The sequence below is a fragment of the Scatophagus argus genome, chromosome 14, assembly GCF_020382885.2.
Source record: "Scatophagus argus isolate fScaArg1 chromosome 14, fScaArg1.pri, whole genome shotgun sequence".
NCBI lineage: Eukaryota > Metazoa > Chordata > Actinopteri > Scatophagidae > Scatophagus > Scatophagus argus.
The window spans coordinates 10,481,108-10,498,568 of NC_058506.1; the positions used below are offsets into that span (position 1 = coordinate 10,481,108).

The 17,461-nt window shown below is 40.4% G+C and overlaps 2 protein-coding genes across 10 annotated transcripts; one reads left to right on the forward strand and one right to left on the reverse strand.

The window, feature by feature from the left end:
- The first annotated feature begins 4,184 nt into the window (after window positions 1-4,184).
- zgc:153704 (Lipocalin-like) lies at window positions 4,185-5,867 on the forward strand. Its single transcript, XM_046410876.1, has 6 exons — window positions 4,185-4,351; window positions 4,832-4,971; window positions 5,055-5,134; window positions 5,224-5,337; window positions 5,460-5,561; window positions 5,665-5,867. Exons 1-6 carry the CDS (start codon window positions 4,259-4,261, stop codon window positions 5,682-5,684), a joined length of 549 nt encoding a protein of 182 aa, XP_046266832.1. The 5' UTR covers window positions 4,185-4,258; the 3' UTR covers window positions 5,685-5,867.
- A 474-nt stretch (window positions 5,868-6,341) lies between these two features.
- On the reverse strand, window positions 6,342-16,940 carry LOC124070699 (zinc finger X-chromosomal protein). 9 transcript variants are annotated; one of them, XM_046410831.1, is made up of 10 exons: window positions 16,465-16,940; window positions 14,742-14,949; window positions 14,087-14,183; window positions 13,713-13,806; window positions 13,492-13,620; window positions 11,831-11,980; window positions 10,434-10,562; window positions 10,206-10,340; window positions 9,893-10,036; window positions 6,342-9,266 (listed from the first exon to the last, which is right to left on the reverse strand). In XM_046410831.1, exons 4-10 carry the CDS (start codon window positions 13,804-13,806, stop codon window positions 7,966-7,968), a joined length of 2,082 nt encoding a protein of 693 aa, XP_046266787.1. In that variant the 5' UTR covers window positions 14,087-14,183; window positions 14,742-14,949; window positions 16,465-16,940; the 3' UTR covers window positions 6,342-7,965. The 9 variants fall into 9 exon arrangements, with proteins under 9 accessions (XP_046266787.1, XP_046266786.1, XP_046266789.1 ...); XM_046410830.1 differs by lacking the exon at window positions 14,742-14,949; XM_046410833.1 differs by lacking the exon at window positions 13,713-13,806.
- Between the last annotated feature and the right edge of the window lie 521 nt (window positions 16,941-17,461).

A 17,461-nucleotide genomic window follows, 5' to 3' on the forward strand; every position in this document is an offset into this window, starting at 1 on the left:
TTGTATTTCCTGTATTTACTTAATATTCTTGTCTGCAGTGCTCCATTATTGATTTAATCTAATGGTTTTTGTCCATCGCTGTCTCATAGTGCCAATGCAGCTCCCTTTACAATACCCAGACCTACACATTTTGAGACATGCAGGGATTGTCTCTGTAAAGACTAAGTTACAGATATTAACCTGTCCACCATTTTAATGTATAACATTTAATGTGACTCTATTAACCCGTACAGAGCATTAAAAACAAACTTAACAGTTTATGCACTCTCCTGTAATGTCAGCGTTTCATCCACTTCCCATTATTTCCCATTATCATTTCTTATAATGCACATCTTGGGTGGAGATAATCGATCAAGCTGTTTAAATCAATACATTTCCTCCATTTAAATCACTCAGTCCATCAACTGATATGTTTATTTGGTGTCTCCATTGCTCTTATGTTCTGGCCAGTGGATCCACAGGCAGTCAGCTGGTATGAATTTTCTTTCCTTTGGTGCCTCCCTCAGGCCAGTCTCTACATTTCCGCCAAGTGGCCAAAGGCCTACACCAACTAGTTCAAGCAGGCTTTAATACTCAGCAGCAAGATTTTACATGTTTCTCACTGGTTGTCTGCCTTTAGTCCAGTGCTTAACTGTGTACACTGATCAATTGATATACACACAATATTTATATTACTGCTGTTTTTAGTGCAAGTGCTTAGAAACTGAGGAATGGACGTAAATGTTATGTTACAGTTCATTGTGTTTAATATAGTTTCATATCTGAAATTTGGCACTTTTACTACGTAAATGTGAGTTGTATTCCATAAGAGTTGGGTTCACTCACTGGTGCAATACATACAGTACATCTGTTGTTCAGGCTGTATGTACTCCTTTGTACTGATTTGTACCTGATTTGTTTGTCCATTGAGGAGCAGTAGTGGAAAGTAACTAAGTGTGTTTATTAAAATATTTAAATACAATTTTCAGGCGCTTGTACTGTAAGTTTTTCCATTTTCTGATATGTTATACTTTACACTTCACCACAATTCAGAGGCAAATATTATATACTATATATTACATAAATGATGCAAAAATATAATCAACAAATAAATTATGAAGTAATTTCACAATTGTGCAGTGCCTTGTTTCACAGCAAGACACTACAACAGTTGGCGATCAGATTGAGATGATGCGGCTCACTGCAGAAACTACTGAAAATCTTTAATTTGCTGTTGAAAACCCACGTTTTTAACTGAGCTTTTCCAAAAGCATCACCGTGAAACTTTACACATTTGTGCTGCTCAAGATAAAACCCAAATTCAAATGCTTTTCACTTTGGTCACTCCATGAGCTTTCCTCTAGCGCCATCCTCAGGCCAAACAGAATCCTCAGCACATGAAACTCATGTTACTTGGAACTAGACCTTTTCATCTGGGCCTACTACTTATGTATCCTGAAAAATAAATCTATGTCTGTTCATTTTAGCCATCATATTAATATTCTTGTGTGTAATTACCATTTTATTAGCATTTTGGATCTGATGAATATTTATGACAGAGAATTAAAAAAAAAAGTTTTTATTCTTATTCCCTGACTTTAATCTATCTAAGCATAGAGACTGTGACATGCTTAGGGCAAGGAGCTGCTAACAAAATATTCAGACATATTTTCTCTGTGATGGGGTATTAAACGGGGAACTTTTCCGTTATTCATAGAAATCAGATAAGTCAGATAAAGCGGAGCAATTCATTACATCCACTTCATCCATTTCCTGGGTGCTGGGCCAAAGTCACACATTTAAAGATTCATGCTGTATTCATATTCATATCATTCAGAATGTAAATACAAACAACCAACTGGGAGAAATTCTTTGGTGAAGCTTGGAGGAGAAAAACACTACAAGAGTATCTACAAACTGCTGCAAAAAATGGCTGAAAAGCAAACATGACAGGCAGTTTCATTAAAATAAAATACAGTATTAACTCTAATTGAACCGGCTCATCGAAGTTCATCAAGAGGGGGCTAATGAGCTATTAAAAATACACTGAACATCTGATCATGTAGACTTTTTATATGGCAAAATGACAAGGCCAGGAGTGGAAGCACAATCTTGTAAACGTATGAACAGTCCCAAGTAATAACTGGAGGATTTCTATTTTATCCTTGCGCAGAACTTTGCAGTGATTATTGCCTTTTATAAATTTGCATGAAGCTTTAATAAATCTCGTGGGTGAATGTAAATAATGATTCAAAAATCGGAACATTGTTGTAACAATTTGTAAATTATTGGAAAATGTGCACTAAGTGGATTTCTACCACTGCAATCTTCAGTATGTATAAAATACAAGTATGACAGACTTTTCTGACACAACATTACTTTAAATATTTGTTTTCTCTGGGCAAAAGGCATGTCTGTTTAAACTGTCAAGGTATGTAGGTCAGGGGAATCTATGTACGGTGGCATGTATCTGCCTGCACTGCACTGGCCTGTTTCCAACTAACTACATTAATTCAGCTCCTCATCATCACTTCTGGATTCAGCTGAGGCAAGAATCTACAGAAAAGTCGAGGGCTCAGCCTTATGACCAAACTACTCAAAGCTAACCTAATCACGAGTATGCTGGAAATGGTTTCAGTGAAATATCCGGAATAAAACATCATAATTTATTTGTTGACTATATTTTGCATGAATCTGCAAACTAACAAAAGCTTTAAAACCAAAGTAACAGTAAAAAAAGACCTCAAAATTGTACTAAGGCACAATACTTCAGTAAACGTAGTTAGTTCTCACTGAAACAGAGCTATATTTATACCTGCTGAATTTTGCAGTAATACATTAGTGCATTAATGTTGCAGTACAGGGCAGCACTTTGACACTTTACTAATATTTAGTGTGACACACAAAATAAAGATTAGTTCATAACGTATAACTGAAAGAGAAGTAGTTCAGCCCTTGGAGCAGTCTTAACTCATCTCTCTGTCCTGTTATGACATCCTTACAGTTGTGGAAGAAGTATTCAGATCCTCCACTTATGTATAAGTACTAATACCACACTATAAAAAAACACTAAAACCCAACAAATCCAAAAGGGGTTTTAAATAGTTAATTTACCTTACGAGGTGGGAAAGTTTTTTCAAGTAATATGGGAACACTTAATCCTTTGGTTTATCAGAGACATTCAAAGTCAAAATCACATTTAGAAAATACATGTCCATTTCATTGGACAGCAAGAGGATGAAATATTGTAATCTGAAAAGTAATTAGTAACTAAAGATGTCTATGATGTTTGCTTCAGAGATGTGATGGAGTAGAAGCACAAAGTCGTATGAGATTTAAACACACAAGTTAAGTACCGTACAAGCACCTCAAATTTGTACTTGTACTGCTTTTGAGCAGACAAGAAATATTATATGCCATTTACACTTCCGTTGCTCTAGTACATAGAGTGAGCGATTTAATACTTAAGTTATAATCAATTAGCTGATGAAGACTGTGTGATATGATCAATGATTATGAGATTGTAAACCTTAGAAAAAGCTATTACAAATTATTACATTCCGTACATCTGTTTCATGTATTTTTAATTTGAATGAGAAGGGGGCAGAATTTACAGACTTTAAACCCATTAAAAACAGACACTATAGTTCTTCCTGGAAAGCATTTCAATTCACCAAATGTTGATGCATGCGTTGGGGATCCAATCTGGGAGGGCATTTGTGTTGTCTCTGTGTTTTACTATTGCGACTGCTGACAGATGATTTTTATTCTGTGGTCTCTGTGGCCATGGAAAGCACTGGACGGCGGCCACTGCTTTGTTTACCTCTCTTGGTTGCTGTGTTTTTCAAGCTTATACTCACAAATTGGAGGCCTCAGTAAGTGCATTATCAAATAAAAGCTCTTCATCTCTTAGCTACTGGTATGTGGGAGACAGAGAGATATAAAATATAGTCTCTACCCATTTGTTATTCAGACTTTGCTGTTTCTTAGCACATTTCTCCTGCCTGCTGTCCACTGTCACACATTCAGCTCTTACACAGTTGACTGAATTCTGCCCTGGCAGGACTATATGCTCACCTTCTGGCTGTGAGAGTTTATTTGTCTAAGGCTTCACGTGTTTGAACCCATCCCAGCTGCAGGGATTTGGGTGGGTGGGTGTGCTGGCTGGGAGGGAAAAGATGATTTCACTCTCCACTATATAAAGGGTAGTCAGGCAGAACTTCAACAACAGATCTCCAGGTCTCCCTCCGCACTCTTCTCCATCATCGTTTCTGCAGCTATGACTTTACTGCTGACATTGCTGGGAGCTGTGCTCTGCTCCTTTTCGGTGTCTTCTGAAATCCTCCCCCAGGCAGACTTCAATTTACAGGCGGTAAGACACAATTAATGGATGGCCTATCACCAGTTTTTATTCTAAGCAGAGTAGTGCTTAAAATAAAAACCTTGTCTGCATTTTGTCTAACTCCCCCTCACAAGAGCTGCAGCCTGTGCCTCTGTCGAAAGGAAAGTTTTCGGTTACACGGTGTTTGATAGCATGCTTAAAATGTGCTAAAATGAGAGAGACAATGAGTATCTGACTTTGACTGGCTGTTGTAAACCTGCCTATACTTCCTACCTATTTTGTAAAATCATTGCATGTACTTGAATCATTAAATCAAACATGTATACACCATATTTTTGCAAAGTCATAAATTTGTGAAAAATATTTTCACATGCTGTTAATGTTAAGGTTATAACATTATTATAAATAAATTATATATATATATTTTAAAACACATTTGCTAAATGCAGTGTAAATATGTGCAGTGTTTTTTTGTTACTTCTGCTATGTTCACCTGGCCTGTGTCTACAGACCGCAGGGAAGTGGTACCTGATTGGATTTGCCAGTAATGCTCAGTGGTTTGTCGACCGCAAAGCTAACATGAAGATGGGCACAGCCATGTTCACCCCAACTGCAGATGGGGACCTGGACCTCTCATATGCCAGTCTGAGGTGAGTGTGAGAGGAAGGATAGGGACAGAGGAAAGAAAGAAAAGTGGTGACACTGTTAACATGTTTCAATGGTTTCCATGCAGCTCTGATGGCTCTTGTTGGAGACTGAACAATCTGGCCAAGAAGACTGATGTGCCTGGAAAATTCTCGTACACAAGTCAGCGTAAGTGCAAACACACACACAGCCACATTTAAACCAGCCACAGTATTTCTGTTTTCACATGATCTGTTCTGTCTCCCTCCTTTCGTCAGGCTTGGGGAATGAGAATGGCATGCTTATGGTGGATGTGAAGTACGACGAGTACGCCCTGATGCACATCACTTCCACCCAGGGGGATGTCCTCACTGTCGTCAACAAACTATACGGTACAGTCATCGTTAGCCATGCTGTGCACTGTATTATGAATCTAAATGTGTTCAGCAGCTCAGCACAGACATGGATACTGTACAACACATGTATAACACATGAATCTCCGGTGGTTTGGCAGGCCGCAGCATGGACCTCAGCGCTGATCTGCTGGAGAAGTTCAGGCAGTTCTCCTTGGAGACTGGCATCCTTCCTGAAAACATTGCTTTCCTTCCAAAAAATGGTACATTTTATTTTAATGGAGAGGTTTACATTAAAAAAAAAAAAGAAAAAAAGAATTATGTTAAGCACTAATCACTTTATCCTTTCCTTATTTCCTTCTGTAGCGGAGTGCCCAGTTGCCTAGTTTTCCAACCATTGCATGTCAGTGATGCTGCCTGAAGACCTTAAAGTTTATTGAAAGTATTCGACAGGTGTGAACTGCTCCAATAAAAACAAGAAGAAAAAAATAATCTTGTCATTTATTCTGCTCTTTCAGATTTTAACGCTAGCTCCTAATGCCCCTAAACATGATGTAAAGCCCAGTTTCAAAATTTTATCTACCTGCAGTTGTAACTGAGCACAGCCACAGCCATTTTTGTCACGGTTAAGAAAAGATTACAAACACGACATCCAGTGCTGTCCTTCAGAATACCCACTGTTCAGCCCACATACACTACAGAGACAAAAGTATTACACCAACAGGGATGTCAATGAAATTTTTTTGCACATTCATGCAGCAGAGCATTTGTGAGGTCAAGCACTTTAGGAAACATCAGCTTTGCTTCTTTTTTTTTTTCTTTTTAGGAAGGAAATGAATTTGACAAGTTTGCCATAACTTAAGGAGTACACAGTGCACCTTTAAACTCAGGTTGACGGGGAGCAGAGAACCTTTCCCTCTTCAGCAAGCAAAACGCACATTGTACTGCAGAGTGAAGCTCCAACATGCAAACGTAGTGACGATAAGCCAAAGATGCTGAGCAGAAGGGGGTCATTAACAATGGGCAAATAAAAGACAAACAGCTAAAATACTTTGTTTTTATTTCCTTTTTTAACAAATACGCTGAAGTACATCCATAACAACACAGTTCAGATTTCCTTTTTATCAAGTGTTTACATCTACACGCTTTGTACAGGGTTGTATACAAAACAATAATTTACGTCCCATAGAAGTCTAGTTACACTTAACTATACAACAACTTGTAACTGAAATAAATATAAAAACGGAAATAATCACAGATGATAACAAAAATGTAAAAAGCCATAGTACAAGTACACCACCAGAACCTGTCTTCTGAAGTTGTATCTAAAAAGACATTTTTCCCTTTCTACTTGTAAAAGTACATCGTGTGTGTGTGTGTGTGTGTGTCTGTGGGAAACTTCAGACTTCAGTCCATAGATTCATAACAGCAGCACCAGTTAGGCTGTATGATTCAAATTTAGACCACACAGTTACATTAGGATACTGATATGAATGTTTTTTTTTAACCCAGCCTAATATTTGTATCACACTGATACTTGTAGATTATGCTTTTTCTACAATTTAACAGATATTGTGTCAATTCATAGGAAAAACAAATTTGTTCATAGAAAAACAAACCATCTGTATGAAGAGCTCATTATCGGTAAGGTTGAAAGCATACATTTTCTTCATCACAAAAAAAAAAATCTTTTTTTTTTTTTGTTTTCTTTCAAAGAACTGACATTTCACCCCTGGGGTTGCATTACTGGATTCAATACTGTCAGCCAAGGCTTCATCTCTGCTGCTTTGGGCACAAGTCCTTAACAACTTACAGTACACTTACTGACTTGAAAATGAGATATCAGACTGCTGTAGGATAATCAAGCAACGGGGTAAAGATGGCATGGTGATATAGGTGCATATGTGAGCTTTTATTCACTACCATGATACATCGACTATTTCACTGTGTAGTTTGTGTTAATTCCATGTTCGTAGACCCCCGGTGCACATAGCAAAGAATGACTGATTCGTTTGATGTGGTACTGTACACAGCCAGCCTTCTGTTTCCGCCAAACACAACGAGAAGCACTATGTTACAGACTGATGGGGTAAGAGCACCGGGGAGCACAACGGATGGTTTTCATTCAGTCATATTCTATCTCTCACACACATACACAACTTGATTACTGCATTCATCTTGATCTTTACCAGGATGGCAAGTGCTACTGGGAAGAGGTTGCTAATCCATACTGCTGTGTTTAGTACAGTTTAAAAAAATGAAGTAAATTACACTTCATGTTTGAGACAAATAATTAGGACCATTTTGAGTGACAACTGATTGCTTCCTGCAAAATTAAAAATGTATATCTACAAAGAGACATCTGCACAATCTGCCATGCACACCGTCACCAGCAAGGGACATGCAGTTAAAAAGTGCAAGTCTACGGAGGGGTTCTGTTGCTAACTCTGACAGAGCATTAACGTTATGTACACGTGTATACACTTCTGAACAAACATTAGGCTGAGGATCAAAAAAGAGCAAAACAACAGAATGGACCAAGTGCAGCACGCACACACCACATTATTTCAGCATAAACGGTGCTGTTCTGAGGGTGCAGTGATAGGGGTGTGATGGTTGTTTCAACATTGTTCTTTCGTTGTGGCACAGTATTTGGCTCGGCCAGAGTCACTCCGCCTGCACCACATCCTTGTGGTGACGCATGATATGCTGGTTCTTCTCCGAGGGTCGCCGGAAGCCTTTCGAGCAGATCTCGCAGCGGTGTGGATAGTCTTTTGTGTGAATGGAAATCACGTGTCGCTTGAAACCCGATGCATCCCCAGTGCTGTAGTCACAGTACTGGCACTGGTAAATTCTCCTTTCCTTTTGTCCTTTGCCAATAACTACAGTCACACTGCTGGCTAAGCTGGCTGCACTGACTCTACCTGGTGGGCCAGAGCCACTGGACCCACTGGGTGCAGACTTTTTAGGTGTCGCAACAGGGGTGTGTGTCTCTGTCCTCTTGACCTCACTCTTTTCGGGAGAGGCCTGTTGCTCCTTTGTGTGGACAGACAAGATATGACGACTGAGAACAAAAGGGTCTGCATTTTTATAGTTGCAGTGTCGGCACTGATGGAGTTTCTTGGTGCGGTGGGATACCGAGTGCTTCTTCAGTTCAGACGGTCGGTGGAAGCCTTTACCACAGATGGCACATTTGTGTGGGTAGTCCTTGGTGTGAACAGATATAATATGGCGTTTCAGGTCACTGGAGTTGGAACTTTTGTGATCACAGTGGGCACAATGGTGGGTCTTATTCTCCTCGTGTGTTAGTCCATGCTGCATCAGCTCCTCCTCCTCTGCAAAGGTCTGGAAACAGCGCTCACATTTGTATGGCATCTCTTTGCTATGCTTAGTCTTGATGTGCGTCTTGAGATTGGAAGAATCGGCCGACTTGTAGTCGCAGTACAGGCAGGAGTAAGGCTTTTCGCCAGTGTGCGTGCGCATGTGTTTCTTCAACTCTGACGGGTGCCGAAAACCTTTCCCACATTCCACACAGATGTGGGGGAAGCTTTTGCTGTGAACAGCCAACAAGTGCCGGTTGAGCAGTCCTTGCTCTGCAGTTTCATAGTCACAAAACTTGCATTTGTGCATTTTGGTGGGCGGTGGAGGCGCCTGGTTCTTGGGCTCTCTGTGGTGGTGCTGCAGTCTGTGAGAAAACAGCGCCGCCTGCTGGTGGAATTCCTTGCCACACATTTCACACTCAAATGGGGCCTTGCTGCTCAGAGCGTGCACCTCCATGTGGTTATGCAGGCTGGCTTTCTTGTTGGTAGTGAAGTCACAGTCTGTACATTGATACTTTTTTCTTGTCAGAACATCCTGGTGGTGATTCTTGGTGTGGCGTTTCAGAAAACCTCGTGACTTGAACTTCTTGCCACAAAGCATGCATGGGTAAACTGTCAAAGGCTGACCATATGGACCAATGATGATGGCTGGAGAGAACAATGACAAGACGGAAACAGAAATGACAACGTAGTCAGATATCTCCAGCATAAATCTTGTAAAATCTGGGAATATATATGTACAGATTAGACATATTTAGCACAGTGCAGCAGTAACAATTATATTTATAATGATTCTTTTAAGTTAGGCTAACACACCCACTGCTTAACTGCACCCGTTACCAGCCGACCCCTCCTTTTAAACACAATAGTCTTTGGTAACGCATGTATAATGTTTGTTGTGGGAACTGACTCTGTCTCTCACAGAATCAGTTGTTTTGATTTCTTTTGTGATATTATTTATTTTTTACGCATTTGTTTATTTATTTATCGCTTGCTGTGGACACAAGATTTGCCACCGAGGGGTGTCACAGCAAAATTATTATTCAAAATGATTATTTTTTTCACATTTTTCTTCTGCACAATTAACAGGATGACGTGGAACAGGGAAGGCAAATGACAAACAAATTAGCCACTTGAAACAGATTGGACTGAACCCAGTCATGCTAATGTCAAAGACTGCCACCAAAAACAAACGCAATGTGTTATTTGATGAGAATATTCCATTTACATTCTTCCAAAACTGACGATTTCCATGTCCTCCGAGTTGCTCTTACCTGTCTGTACCTGCCGAGGCTCAGACCGTCTCTTGCTCTTGTTGCGTTGTCTATTGATTTCATTGACCCCATCGGATTCATCAATGTGCAGCAGGGCGCTGGCTGCACCGTTTCGGTTTTCACAACTCTCACTATCCTCCGCACCTGCAAGACCAACAGAATGTATTTACCACAAAAATTAAATAAACCAATAAATACAACAAAAACGAAAGACAGCTTCTGTAAAAGCTTAAGCCAAGACACTCATAGACGTGGTTGATGCACAGCCTTCCAATTTGGTTTTAAAAGCAATTTAATAGACAGGGGTGCTGACCATACGCAGCTGCCCAGGCCACAGGCATGAAGTCCTTGCTTAGAGACACGCTGTCATACGAGCGGTCGTGAGTTACTGGCTCTTCACCTCCTACCACCACCTCCATATAAACCTCATCAGTCACCTTGGACCCACCTGTAGATGAGCCCAACATGTACAAAACCAAAAAACTAGTGACGTTTAGTTTCATGTCAGTCATCCCCTCCTCGTTAGATGTAAATTACTCACCATGGTTTCCTTGATTGTGATGAGAATCCCCGACAGACATGTAAACCATCTTCTCTCTGAGCGCTTGGCCCGAAGTCTCAGTTAACGCCCCACACTCTGTGTCTCCATCGCTGATGTCAACCGATTCTCCTGCAGAATAAAAACACCTATTAAATCCTTCACGTTCTGGCAAATCTGCCCAATGTCTCTGTTAAAGGGAAACAATGCCAGGCCAAAAAATTGTTTTAACTGTCATAAATCCATTCATTCCTTTATTTTAAGATGACCACCAAGGATGGACAGACATCCTGTTTTCCAAAAACAGAAAAGGGCATTACTGGCCAGTAACTTCCACAAAGAGACAGTTCTTCTAATCAACAATAACATTTATATAGTGATGCACCGATCGACAGGGACCGGAACTGGCCAGTTTTCAGCATTCTCAGCCCAGAGCAGAGAGTGGCGGGGCAGTCTCCCGTATCCCTGGCTCCTAGTTGGTTAGTTTTGTCCATGCACAGCACATACCCACAGCGGGGCAGGCAATAACATCACAGCCACCCACTAACATGTCTTTATCGTGGACAAAAAACACAAAGCTCGCAATCTGTAATACATGTAAGGCCCAAGTAAGCCATTGGAGAGTGCCATGAAAACGTTTGGAACAATAAACCCTATCAGACATTTGAAACACCATCAACCAGCTGAACGTGCCCAGTTTGAAGAAGCTAGCAAAGCAAAAACGGCTAAAGCTAAAGCTAGCCAGAGCTCAGTGCCAAACACAAGCCAACGCCATCTCTCGTCTTTCTTTGGTATGAGCAGTGAAAAGACCAAAGCAATTAACAGGAAAATTATGGAATTCATGGCCCTGGATGATCAACTGTGCTCCATGGTTGAGAACAGAGGCTTCAGAAATATGATAAATTATCTCAGTCCTGGTCAATTTATAAGCATGCTGTAAAACAATACAAGTAACTGACATATGTTTCTGTTAAATAAATCTGTTGCACCTGCTTTTGCTTGGTATTTGTAGCTCTTTCCAGTTGCTTTATTTTGGGAGGAAAATATAAAGTGAAATAATTTCTTTTATTATGAAAGTAAAATGTTGCATTGAAGAAACACTGATTTTGTCTATATGTACTGTCAGTTACAGCTCTTGGGGAATTGGAAGAAAACTGCAATCAGTGCACCTCTACATTTATATATTTTCTAATTATTTGTACTGGTTGGTGGTTGATGTAATACAAACTGTAACCAGTCAGCTAGCATAAAGAGGAGTTTTGTTTTACATGGTATTGAAACAAGAGAATTTCATGGACAAACCCACATCCAACAGGGTACTTTGTGGAAATCACTAGTACTAGTACTAGTGAAGGGTGAAAACATAACCTTAACAAAGATAAAGCTTTACTTCTACTCACCCATATCATCCTCCCCAGAATCAGCCTTGAAGATGTACACCTTAATCACCTCCTGTCCATCCTCATCCTTCTCCACTTCCTGGTCCTCCACAGCTCCCTCCACTGTTACCTCTGTTCCATCCTCGGACACCATTTTACCAGCTTCATCCACTGCCGTGGAGGAGGACACAAATCGCATTTCATTAAAGACGTGCCAGTGTGTGTGGGGTCTACCAGACATGAGCTGGTAACAGTAAATTAAATTTAACAACGTACCACTATTTTTGCTGAGTGAAGATGCAGCTTGAACGCTATTTTACCATTTCACAACATTCTTGAATTCTAAAGTAATGATCACAATTAATACTTCACGCTTTTCTGAATACTTAATAAATGTTATGCAGTCAATTCTGGGATGTGATACCATCAGTTTTCTTCAAAATAAATTGTTTAGGAGTAGTTCTGGGTTATCAACAACAGCAAATTACAACTGACTTTATATGCCATCATTTCAAAATGTAACTGAGTTCAAACACCTCATAGCCTTTTATAAGTGCTTAGCCATCTTAAAACAAAGTATAAATTAATTACTAACACTACATGACAGTCAGCTTCATGTCTATTCAACAGCAAAAACATTCAGTGGTTTGGTCAGTACGGAGTAACTGTTGCATTTATTGTAGCATGAAAGAAAACTGGCTACATGTGCTAATCACATGGCTATGTGCCAGGGATGTTTCAAAATTGACATTTGTTACAGTCCAAACAGTTTACAAACTCAACTGTCAGCAACAACCAGTCAATAATTTAGACAAAAAGTGTCACAAGTTTGTGAAGAACAGAGATGTATCTGAATAGCTATCATAAACCTGAAGACTCAACCAGAAATAAACAAACTGCTATATTCTTAGTTGTAAGCAAGCCTATGTCATTTTAAAAACACTGCAAACCATACAAATAAAAAAAATGAAATTAAAATTATATCATGTGATATACTTAATTCACATTTATGTGTATAAAGGCCCCATCTACATTTAGTGTCTTGTCATTTAGCCATGTATATGGATCTTTGTTGGTCAGATCATGATTCTGATTCCAACCAGTCTTCGTTTTCCTGGCTACATGCAAATTAAGGTCAGCCCTCACCCAGTCTAGGAGGAGGTAATATACACCTGAAACTGGTAACAGCCAAATACCCCAGAAGAAGAGTAACTTCTGTTCTTTAGCAATTTAACTACAACAATAAGAGCATTTTAACATTAGCTAACAACGATCTATAATCTAACACAAACACATAAACAGACTGGCCAATTTAGGTGTAATCTAACTGCTGTTCTTAGGGCAGAGGAGTCAGAACATGGTTGAATTAAGAATATCAGCAGGCATTTCCACAAACTGCTTGCTGACATAGTTACACTATAGGAGGAGCACGGTTTATGTGTCCATCTTTGAGGGAATGCTGTCTTTACACCATTTTAACATCTGGAAAAAAGGCCACTGCCTCCTCCATTTCTGAAAGTGGTTTCACATACTACATTTCAATCCATCTTCAATGCTTCTTGGATGCATTTACACAGATGGCATCTGCTAAAGTGACTAAGTGTAAATGGGGTCCATATGCTTTCCAGAGGAGCAACAGCACATGTAAATGCAATCCCAGCAGAGCAGAGCAGTAAACTTACAGGATATCATTAGATAATCTCCACAGCCATCTTGGTCATCCTCCTGCTGCTCTGGGTCCAACCCATCTTCGGGGATGTCTCCCATGGCAACACCTTCCTCCTCGCCCTCCAGAGCCATCACACAGGTTTCTACAGCGACATCTTCATCTTCATCGCAGTGCACATACTCAGAAACCACATCCTCAACAGCATCCTGGATGACTAGCTCATCTGGGGCAAACCTGTGAACTGCCATGCCTTCCCCTTCGCCTTCTGACACCAACACAGTCTCTTGAAGCTCCACAACAAACTCCTGCCCGCTGGCACCACCCTCATCTGGAAGAAGCAGGATTATCCAGTTAACCAGATAGCACTCAATTGTGTGTGTATGTTTTAAATGGCAAATTAAGTGTTACTAATTTCTTTCTGACATCATGCAACCTTATGATTTTAAAGTGAACACCCATAACAATCACTCCAGATGACTTTACTTATGCCATTCAAATATTTCATGTTATCTGGCTAACCAAAGAGTCCTGCTTCTTGAAATACCCCAACACTACCATGCACTAACTTTCTGTAAATAAAAAACATTAATTTAAGCATGGCTAATTACCCGATCCGTGTAATATTATTTTAGGCTCTTCAGAATGTATTGAAAGCCTGGTGACATCCTCATCCATTGTCCTCGCACTGCATTTGTTACTGAAGAGCTGAAAACAAATAACAGAAAGCTTAGATGGTTGGCAACAAAAGATAAACAAACTCCAGGAACCTCAACGACTGATCAGACAAGATATTCATATTGTTTAATCATACTGTTACTCACCAGAGTTACTTAAGAATAAAGTCTCTACATCCTTATGCATTATTTAATGAATTTCCGGTTTGTTTTTTTCAGTATGATGCTAATCTAACAGAGTGGCCCAATAGCAGGACCCAAGTTCATTTCCTCACACACAGTATTATCTGTGTGCTACAACTGCAAATCTAAAGCAACTGAATTTGCACCCAGTCAAGCAAAAATTGTGTGCGTTTGTGGTCATTAACGTGATTGGAAACCAAATGAATTTTATAATAGAAAACCTGATGGTCAAAAGTGATTCTAACACTGTATGTTAACCTAAACAGAATCGAATAATTTCAATTCCAGGCACGCCCAGGGAGAGCCACAACGAGCATGTTGTCCTTTGCTTGTTGAATACAAACATGGTGTGCATGTTGTTAATTTGATATTATAATGTGATTCACATGACAGAGAGGTTACTCGCCTGATGTTGCACAATCGCTGCAGCTTCAGCATCGCAGCTAATACATATCCATTTTAGTAGCAGTAAATACTGTATGCATTGGTTTGTGTATGCTTAATCGTGTAAGCATTATACACACAAGATTTTCTACAAATAGTAATTCTGGGTTTCAGGACTCAGTTCCTTTTTCAAAGCAACCAAAGTGTGTCCAACTCCATGGCACCACAAACTGGAACGCGTCAAACACAAAAAGCTGGTATCAAAGAATGACCCACTGATTCACACTTCACAGTGGTTATTCATTCAATAGGCATCAGTATATAAACTTTTCAAACAATTCCCTGTTCTAATAAGCCTTATTAATGTGAACAATAAATATACATTTATATGATTAGTCAATCATGTTAATCTTGAAGCTATACTAACTGCTCTGCTTTATATCCAAGTGCTCTGGCTTGAATTCTGCAGCTGAAATGAACATTTCTCTGTGGAGAGCTTCGTTTGACATTTTAATTTAACATATTTGAACACAACAACAAGACCTCATATCAATTATAGTGCTTCACTGGCAAACTTTTTAAAGGGGTTAGGGTTAGGGACAGCCAATGACTGATTAAATTACTATTACAACGATTTATATTTGCATTGTGTGTTTGTATCTGCGACAAATGTAAGCCAAGTGAAATGATCAGTGTCACATTTGCCAAGCCTGCATTACTACTTCAGGTACCGAAATTCGAGTAATATTTAAGTCCAGCTGGCACTACCTTCTTGGTGGAAATCTAAGAGAGACCACATGCGACAAAAAAATCTCCCTGCCACACACGGGAGCTAAGGAGATGTAAACAGTGGTGTGGACGATGCAGCCGGGGTGCCATTTAATTTCAACTGAATGTACCATCCCCCACCTCCAGGTTGAAAATGATACCTACTGTGCGTGGAGACGTGATGCACAACGCAGTGCACCAGTGTGCTGAAAGATACCGCAAAAATATTAAAACCTACAAGGGTGGTCAGAGCAACTTAGCTACTCATTCATGCAAGACTAAACACTGCGTAAACCCCGATGAGATGATCAACGGTAATGCCTTTCACTGGAGTATCATTAGCACTGAATACATGCGCCAAGCCCGACTGTCACGGCCAAACCACACATTTACGGACAGCTAATGGCATAAACATACATGCAGCATGATAAAGGATCATAATAAGGGAGGCTATGTTAGGTCTACACTGGCGCCGCACTGTAGTAGGCAGCTAGCTAGAGGAGGCTAGACACGCACACACACATACACACTCCTTTTCTACAACCTATTTTCAACACACTGGCGTCCGCCATTTTGTTAGCTTGGTTGTCTGAACGAATGCTAAATTTAACGCTAATTGAAAATACCTCTCGGCAATGAAAAATTGTCGACTGCACTTCTGTTGATGGCTATATTGCACATTCGCGTTGACTCCTTCTGTTACAAAAGACGTTAGGCGACGACAAGCGACGCAGACAAAAACCCGCTCCTTTCAGCGGGCTGGCTAGCTAATATAACCGAATAGGCCAGGACGGCCAATTACGGCCTCTATAGAGGCCTGGGCCTGAGAAGAAAAGGCCCAACCCTCTGCGGCCTCTCTATGTGAATAAAGAAATAAATTAAAGTACCACATGCATGAAAAAAACAAAAAGACACGGGCACAAATACAAACACAGCTCTGCAAACGGGCGCCATAGGCGCAAAAACAACCCGCGTACCAGATTTATGCTGCAGGGATGGCCTCTGTCCGCTCCTCGGCTTCCCAGGCCGCCTAGTTCCCCCAGACTCGGGCAGGATTCAGTCGGGAATTTTGTGTTATTTGGGCGGGCCGGAGAGGAGCAGAGAAGGAGGGGTTAGGGGTTGTTTCTGGAGCTCTGCTGAAAGCAAAGCAGGACGTCTGGAGCCAGATCTTGTCATGCTACAGCCCCCCGCTCCTCCAGATCCGAGGCCGCCGTCAGCACGACACGTCACAGCCCGAGAGCAGCAGGAAAATGCGGAAGGGTTGTGGTGGAAATAACACCGGCAGGCACCAAACAGGCCATAATCCGAGGTCCACTGTTCAAATGGGTCATTTCAAAACGTAATTCGTTTATGCCCCAAGGTTGGCGTAGCTACAAATGGGCTGTAGAGTGCTTCACCTCCCCAAACTGCAGACTGGCATGTAGCGATGAGGTGGACAATGAAAGGTGTTTAAACAACGATCCCCAGACAGACAACATCCAGCATTTAAACAAACCGCCGACTAGTTTTCCAGTGAGACACTGACACAGTATCAGTTTCATAGTGAGTGTTCCTATCCAAATGTGTAGTCACAACAACGATAAGTCAGTTGCCTTGTAGTTTAAGTTCATCCACATTTTCTCTAGAAGTAAGAAACAGACTTCTATTTATGTGTAATTTACGCAAAGGTATGGCAGTGAGGCAGTCGGAAAAACCTTCTGGTTCTACAGGCAGACATAAGTATGAAAATAAGAAAATATCGAGTGCATACTCAAATTACACGTATTTTATTTACTTTTACCGACTGTATTTCTGTCCTGCATTTCAGAGGAAACACTTTAGCCTAATTTTAGTTAACTATGTTTACCTGACAGGGAATTATGACATGCTGTTATACAGGTTATTATCAGTATCTAACACACAATACAGCTGTTTTAAACTGAACTATTAGTGTGTATAGCAGGTAGAATTACTTACTGTAGAAATCCTAATTCT

Bases quoted from the DNA above. Each gene is read 5' to 3' on its own strand.
- zgc:153704 (XM_046410876.1), top strand. From the start codon at position 4,259: ATGACTTTACTGCTGACATTGCTGGGAGCTGTGCTCTGCTCCTTTTCG. The intron at 5,135-5,223 runs GTAAGTGCAAAC...TCCTTTCGTCAG, and splicing joins ATTCTCGTACACAAGTCAGC to GCTTGGGGAATGAGAATGGC. The intron at 5,338-5,459 runs GTACAGTCATCG...GTGGTTTGGCAG, and splicing joins TGTCGTCAACAAACTATACG to GCCGCAGCATGGACCTCAGC.
- LOC124070699 (XM_046410827.1), bottom strand. From the start codon at position 14,153: ATGGATGAGGATGTCACCAGGCTTTCAATACATTCTGAAGAGCCTAAA. The intron at 11,981-13,491 runs GTAAGTTTACTG...CCTCCACGGCAG, and splicing joins AGATTATCTAATGATATCCT to TGGATGAAGCTGGTAAAATG. The intron at 10,037-10,205 runs GTCAGCACCCCT...TTGGTCTTGCAG, and splicing joins GGCCTGGGCAGCTGCGTATG to GTGCGGAGGATAGTGAGAGT.